The 7,793-nt window shown below is 44.4% G+C and overlaps 1 protein-coding gene across 2 annotated transcripts in view; it reads right to left on the bottom strand.

The window, feature by feature from the left end:
- Positions 1–658: 658 nt before the first annotated feature.
- ODAD2 (outer dynein arm docking complex subunit 2) overlaps positions 659–7,793 on the bottom strand; it is a 91,313-nt gene continuing 84,178 nt past the window's right edge. Inside the window, exon 20 of one of the 2 annotated variants that reach the window (XM_072154087.1) lies at positions 659–1,105. In XM_072154087.1, the coding sequence (XP_072010188.1) occupies positions 992–1,105 (114 nt within the window). In that variant the 3' untranslated portion in view covers positions 659–991. Of the gene's footprint in view, positions 1,106–6,813; positions 6,919–7,793 lie in introns of those variants that run through there. The other variant, XM_072154088.1, reaches the window with a different exon arrangement.

Below are 7,793 nucleotides of genomic sequence, written 5' to 3'. Positions count from 1 at the left end.
GGTGGATCACCGGGGTCTCCATAACTTACTCATCCACCAGTTTCCTTCTTTTTTTAAAAAAAAAATTTCGAGTTGGAAAAATATGTTTTGAATAAAAATGTGACAGACTATACGTTTTGGTTTATAAAGTCCCGTTTGTGGTTCTTGAAACGTTGCCAATTTTCAGATTGATACTATAATGTTTCTAAAAACTAGAGTGTCAGATCCAAGTGTGGGTCACACGGATCCGACACTGTCATGAAAACGTCTACATGTTAATTATGGTTGGTCTACCTTGAGTGTACAGACAGATTTATAAGGACACAGGTCTCTGCAGTATATAGAGTTGTCCTTGCAGTACACAGGCCTGTTATTTCCATACAGAAGAAGGTTGTGTTGGGTTGTGTATTTGTAGAATGCAGTGAAGCAGTAGAAGTATATATTAGCGATTTCCCTATAATTAGATGTTGGTAACATGGTAAGACATGACGGAACGATATTGGAATGAGGTGGACGTTCCAGCTGGTCACTTCTTTATTTTCTCAATGCCGCCAGCCGTCATTCCTGATGGTTATTTAACTTTTTTTTTTTTTTTGTGGATCTCAAAACTTAGGAGACAGAGGCCAATGACAGGTTTATAAGATCCAGGTTTGGAACATGCTGTGAAGCACTCAACACATTTTGGCTTCCAGTGTTTCATGACTTTTACTCGTGATGTCAGAATAATATCTACACGTTTTGCATAGTCAACATTTTCGATACTGAATACCAAATCTGTATAAAGTGGAATTTGCCGATAGCCGGAAAGGACGGCCATTTTGTACACAGGTTAGAATGAATAGTTACAATTACTGAGCATGATAATGTATTGATATCAGTATGAATTGTGTTGGTTGTGTCCTTAGACTAGAAAATGACTGTCTGCTTTGTGAGTATGAATCAAGTTTGATGCAGCGAGTAATCTGTAATTGAAATTGAGAAAACGGCAAAGATATTTTATGTTCTTTAAGGGTTAACCATATCTGGCTTTCTCATTGGCCAGTGCGAGGCGACGTATGTTGGCGATACATCCAGCTGCGGCTTCCTGGAGAACGGAGTCGGTGGAGCCAACCAGGTCTATGAGAAGCTAAAAAAACAGAACAAAGAAAGAAAATTGTTAGGACTAGGGCTATTTCACGTTACACACCTTGCTATTATGTCCTCAGTAAGATGAGGATAACGCTAAATGCACATTAATGTGGCCAATCCTGGTCTGTATGGAGAATCAGCTATGACTGCCATGTTGTTTTCATGGACTCTTCATGAAAACCAGTCGATTCTACAACATAATTTTTGAGGACTACTGGATACAGACATCCAAAAGGCCTACACAGAGTCCACATTTGTGATTTTATTTTCTAGAGATTGATCATCACTGCCATCCGCATACACTGTATTATGTGTGTCTTGTATACAATGTGTGTCTCTGCCTCTGCCGTTGTTGTGTCTGGCACAGGCTGTGAGGCGCAATGTGATGACATCAGAGCAGCATCATAGTAAGAGGCGGGGCTACTGCAGGGGAAACGGGGATAGGAAAGTATCTGATTTTTAAAAAAAATTACAGCAAAAAAGAAAGAGGAGGGAACAGTGAGGCATAAGTGAGCAAACAACATGACAGTGGATTATAAGTTGGGGGGGTTATAAAAGTTAACTAAAGTTACAGGAATTATGGGGGCTAAAAGAAAAGGGGCATAAGTGGGACTAGAGGAAGAAGACATTATAAGTGGGGGCTTCTAAATGGGGATACATTGGAGGATTGGGTTTTTACATAATGTGGGGGGGGAATTAGGGAGGTATTATACGATGATGGTAGTCTAGGATCGTGGTTAGGAAGGAAGATAGCATTGTGCCATGAGGGCGTAAAATTTTCCTTGGCTCACACAACCCCCCAGTTACAATTTTGGAAAGGTGGGAGGTAATAATAATACTTCCTTTATTTATATAGCAACACAGATTACGCAGCGCTGCACAGAGCTTGCCAAATCAGTCCCTGTCCCCAATGGGGCTCATAATCTAATCAACCTACTAGTATGTTTTGGAGTGTGGGAGGAAACCGGAGGATCCGGAGGAAACCCAAACAAAGAGAGGACATACAAACTCTTTGCAGATGTTGACCCTGGATGGGACTTGAACCTAGGTCCCCAGTGTTACAAGACTGTTGTGCTAACCACTGAGCCACCGTGCTGGAGGGAGGTGAAATATTTCCCAGGTACACACTATTAGTAGTGAATAATGCATGTATAATAACTGTTCTCAATACAATAATATTCACAAGAGCTAGGACAACCCCTTAAGGATTTGGGAGTTATGAAAAAGAAAATAATGACATATGTGGCCATAGAATATATTGTGCTGCTCCCCTGCATGTGGGCTTCACCATAGGCAACGCTACAATAGCTCCTTTATGAACAGAAGCCATGAGTAGGCCTTTACGTCCGTCTGCTTTAGCTCACCGCCTATGTTATCATGTAAATATGCGCTATGCATGCTTTTCTACCACAAAATTACTGAGCGCAGAGACTGTAAAAACGCAACTAAAATGTAACTCAAAGCCAAAGTGGTCTGATGGGATTAAGTATATGGAGGCAGAATTACTACTTACATACTCCATCGAAGTACATGAAACATTTGGAACTTGGGCAATGATACTGAGCTTGAACATTCCTTGTTTCGAGAATAAAAAAAAATCTTTATTTTAAGATATTCTAACAATAACTACATAGTACAAGAAAGTCAAGCATATCCAAAAACTATGTGTGCAGAACAGCTAAACTCTACTACAAAGGTTGTGGAGGACTGAACCCCCTGTACTCAGGTAAAGTATCAAAATCCTTGCCCCGCTTTCTCACTAATCGTAAGTAGTTTCCACTGGCTCAATATAACAGATTAAAAAACTCCATATTTTCTTATAATTTTGACACATTTATATGTTAAGGAGAATCATCAAGTAACCTTTTCCATTCATCTCCCCATTTCCCTTGGTCATAGTTGTATTGGGCAAAAAGTTTGAAATATATGAAGAAAGTAGCCAAACTTGTCCTTCAGACCGCTACACGGTCCCAATCACTGACTGGCTGCCTGTCTTCTTCCGAATTCACTTTAAAATAATAACCCTCATCCACAAAGCTCTGAATAATGCTGCACCTCCTTATCTCTCTTCTCTCATGTTATTCTATCACCCTCCACGTACTCTTCCATCTGCCAGTGATATTAGATTAATCTCTACCTTAATTCGAACCTCTCATGCACGTCTCCAGGACTTCTCCCGAGCTGCACCAATTCTCTGGAATGCCCTTTCACGGACTCTCAGACTAATACCCATCCTCCAAAGTTTCAAACATTCTCTTAATACCCATCTCTTTAAGAAAGTCTATCACACTCACTAACTGCATGAAATGTCAACTTTCCCTTTACTAATCCATCCTATGTCCTATCTCCTGTCTGTTACCCGGCAAACACCAGATATTTACCAAGCTCCAGGCTTCTTTGCAGTCACTTTCGCCTTGCACCTTGTAAATAAGATGGCGGCTGAGGGCTGGTCCAAGCAGCAGAATTTTTATTTATTAAATTATTTTAGATTGTTCCCTTATAAAGAATGGCTGGATTATTATACAATATCTTTACCTCTTGTGTCACCCCCTCATCCTCATAGACTGTAAGCTCTTGTGTCACCCCCTCATCCTCATAGACTGTAAGCTCTTGTGTCACCACCTCATCCTCATAGACATAGACTGTAAGCTCTTGTGTCACCCACTCATCCTCATAGACTGTAAGCTCTTGTGTCACCCCCTCATCCTCATAGACTGTAAGCTCTTGTGTCACCTCCTTCATCCTCATAGACTGTAAGCTCTTGTGTCACCCCCTCATCCTCATAGTCTGTAAGCTCTTGTGTCACCCCCTCATCCTCATAGACTGTAAGCTCTTGTGTCACCCCCTCATCCTCATAGACTGTAAGCACTTGTGTCCCCCACATCCTCATAGACTGTAAGCTCTTGTGTCACCCTCTCCTCATAGACTGTAAGCTCTTGTGTCACCCACTGATCCTCATAGACTGTAAGCTCTTGTGTCACCCCTCATCCTCATAGACTGTAAGCTCTTGTGTCACCTCCTCATCCTCATAGACTGTAAGCTCTTGTGTCACCCCCTCATCCTCATAGACTGTAAGCTCTTGTGTCACCTCCTTCATCCTCATAGACTGTAAGCTCTTGTGTCACCCCCTCATCCTCATAGTCTGTAAGCTCTAGTGTCACCTCCTTCATCCTCATAGACTGTAAGCTCTTGTGTCACCCCTCATCCTCATAGACTGTAAGCTCTTGTGTCACCCCTCATCCTCAGACTGTAAGCACTTGTGTCCCCCACATCCTCATAGACTGTAAGCTCTTGTGTCATCCCCTCATCCTCACAGACTGTAAGCTTTTGTGTCACCCCCTCATCCTCATAGACTGTAAGCTCTTGTGTCCCCTCCTCATCCTCATAGACTGTAAGCAAGTGTGTCCCCCACATCCTCATAGACTGTAAGCTCTTGTGTCACCTCCCCATCCTCATAGACTGTAAGATCTTGTGTCACCCCCTTCATCCTCATAGAATGTAAGCTCTTGTGTCACGCCCTCATCCTCATAGACTGTAAGCTCTTGTGTCACCCCCTTATCCTCATAGACTGTAAGCTCCTGTGTCCCCCCTCATCCTTATAGACTGTAAGCTCTTGTGTCCCCCCTCATCCTCATAGACTGTAAGCTCTTGTATCACCCCCTCATCCTCATAGACTGTAAGCTCTTGTGTCACCCCCTCATCCCCATAGACTGTAAGCTCTTGTGTCCCCCCTCATCCTCATAGACTGTAAGCTCTTGTCTCACCCCCTCATCCTCATAGACTGTAAGCTCTTGTGTCACCCCCTCATCCTCATAGACTGTAAGCTCTTGTCTCACCCCCTCATCCTCATAGACTGTAAGCTCTTGTGTCACGCCTTCATCCTCATAGACTGTAAGCTCTTGTGTCACCCCCTCTTCCTCATAGACTGTAAGCTCTCGTTACCCCCTCATCCTCATAGACTGTAAGCTCTCGTTACCCCCTCATCCTCATAGACTGTAAGCTCTTGTGTCACGCCCTCATCCTCATAGACTGTAAGCTCTTGTGTCACCCCCTCTTCCTCATAGACTGTAAGCTCTTGTGTCATCCCCCTCATCCTCATAGACGGTAAGCTCTTGTGTCACCCCCTTATCCTCATAGACTGTAAGCTCCTGTGTCCCCCCTCATCCTTATAGACTGTAAGCTCTTGTGTCCCCCCTCATCCTCATAGACTGTAAGCTCTTGTGTCTCCCCCTCATCCTCATAGACTGTAAGCTCTTGTCTCACCCCCTTGTCCTCATAGACTGTAAGCTCTTGTGTCACCCCCTCATCCCCATAGACTGTAAGCTCTTGTGTCACCCCCTTATCCTCATAGACTGTAAGCTCTTGTGCCCCCCCTCATCCTCATAGACTGTAAGCTCTTGTGTCCCCCCTCATCCTCATAGACTGTAAGCTCTTGTGCCCCCCTCATCCTCCTAGGCTGTAAGCTCTTGTGTCACCTCCTCATCCTCATAGACTGTAAGCTCTTGTGCCCCCCCCTCATCCTCATAGACTGTAAGCTCTTGTGTCATCCCCTCATCCTCATAGACTGTAAGCTCTTGTGTCATCCCCTCATCCTCATAGACTGTAAGCTCTTGTCTCACCCCCTTGTCCTCATAGACTGTAAGCTCTTGTGTCACCCCCTCATCCCCATAGACTGTAAGCTCTTGCGTCACCCCCTTATCCTCATAGACTGTAAACTCTTGTGCCCCCCCTCATCCTCATAGACTGTAAGCTCTTGTGTCCCCCCTCATCCTCATAGACTGTAAGCTCTTGTGTCCCCCCTCATCCTCATAGACTGTAAGCTCTTGTCTCACCCCCTCATCCTCATAGACTGTAAGCTCTCGTTACCCCCTCATCCTCATAGACTGTAAGCTCTCGTTACCCCCTCATCCTCATAGACTGTAAGCTCTCGTTACCCCCTCATCCTCATAGACTGTAAGCTCTTGTGTCTCCCCCTCATCCTCATAGACTGTAAGCTCTTGTGTCTCCCCCTCATCCTCATAGACTGTAAGCTCTCGTTACCCCCTCATCCTCATAGACTGTAAGCTCTCGTTACCCCCTCATCCTCATAGACTGTAAGCTCTTGTGTCTCCCCCTCATCCTCATAGACTGTAAGCTCTCGTTACCCCCTCATCCTCATAGACTGTAAGCTCTCGTTACCCCCTCATCCTCATAGACTGTAAGCTCTCGTTACCCCCTCATCCTCATAGACTGTAAGCTCTCGTTACCCCCTCATCCTCATAGACTGTAAGCTCTTGTGTCACCCCATCCTCATAGACTGTAAGCTCTTGTGTCAGCCCCTCATCCTCATAGACTGTAAGCTCTTGTGTCAGCCCCTCATCCTCATAGACTGTAAGCTCTCGTTACCCCCTCATCCTCATAGACTGTAAGCTCTCGTTACCCCCTCATCCTCATAGACTGTAAGCTCTCGTTACCCTATCTGTTGTGACCTGGTTCCGTCAGCTTCTCTTATCTGTTAGTATTGTTTTGTCCTTGTGTGGCACGTGAGGCAAGCAGGTAAGGCCTTTGGTTGGTTTAGTATTAGGGTTTACTGTCTTCTGTGTTCCTGTATCTGCTCTTCCCATTACATATACCTGTTCCTGGTGTAGAAAGATATCAGACTCCAAGTGGAGAACTATAAATAATGGAGGGAATGTAGATGATACTGAGGATATAAAATCTTCGGTCTGGTTTATACTTGGTGCTGGGACAGCTGATCTTCATTCAGTATAGCAGAATGTCCTTAGTCGTCTTACAATGGGGGATGTATCTGATTAGGTCCCCGGTGGCACCCTGCACAGTAGGCAATCATAAAGTCAAGCCGGGAGATAAAACAGTAATCCACATCATTCTCTATTGGGGGATTTAATGGAATGTACTGAAACTATCCAAAAAGGTAATATCTGGCCTGCGCCTGACAATGACAGGTCTGCTGAACAGCGCAGTAAACATTCTTTCATGTTAAGTGCTCCACTGAAATCCATCCCCTACGATAAAATATAGCAGATCCTCTACTCATACTGACAATGTGGCTGATAACCACAAGGAAATCTGTTATCACTCATCCCAGCTGCATAGTTTCCTTATGGCTAAAACACAGCTCGGGATCCTAAATTGCTGAATATAGGCAGAAATTGAAGGCAGACGCTGACATCCCGTTTCATGTCATGTGTTAGAGCGCGCGCCCGTCTATATGAGCCGGTAAAAGTGCTACAGACCTGTCGTTTACATGTACTGACTTAGGTGTAATTGATAGGATGGAGATGATCTGATGACTGGCTACTGTTGGTTACGAAAATGGCAACTATGCCTCCAGGGCTACCTCATAGGGAACCGGTCATCTGAAATTGTCTTAATAAACCACTACCAGTATGTTGTCAAGCAGCTGAGCCGCTTCTAGATGATGTCTCTTTCATGGCCCAGTGTGGAGGCATCATCTAGAAAATCAACTTTGAAGTGTGATGTAAATTCGATCTCATGGAGTCAAGTAGGTGGAGAGTTTAACACTGAAGTCAAGCTTTCCCTGCTTAAAATGCCTCCTCCACTGTAATTATGATCTATGCATCCAGGGACATCATTGGCCAGATCTCCTGAGGTCCAGCGCATGATACCAATCACGTGGGAGGAGGCTTCAGAGGTTGGGAGAGCTTGACTTCAGTGTTAAACTC

This window comes from Engystomops pustulosus, chromosome 5, assembly GCF_040894005.1.
Source record: "Engystomops pustulosus chromosome 5, aEngPut4.maternal, whole genome shotgun sequence".
Taxonomy (NCBI): Eukaryota; Metazoa; Chordata; class Amphibia; order Anura; family Leptodactylidae; genus Engystomops; species Engystomops pustulosus.
Note: the sequence above shows the minus strand (reverse complement) of the source record. Positions and strands in the feature narration are given on the sequence as shown.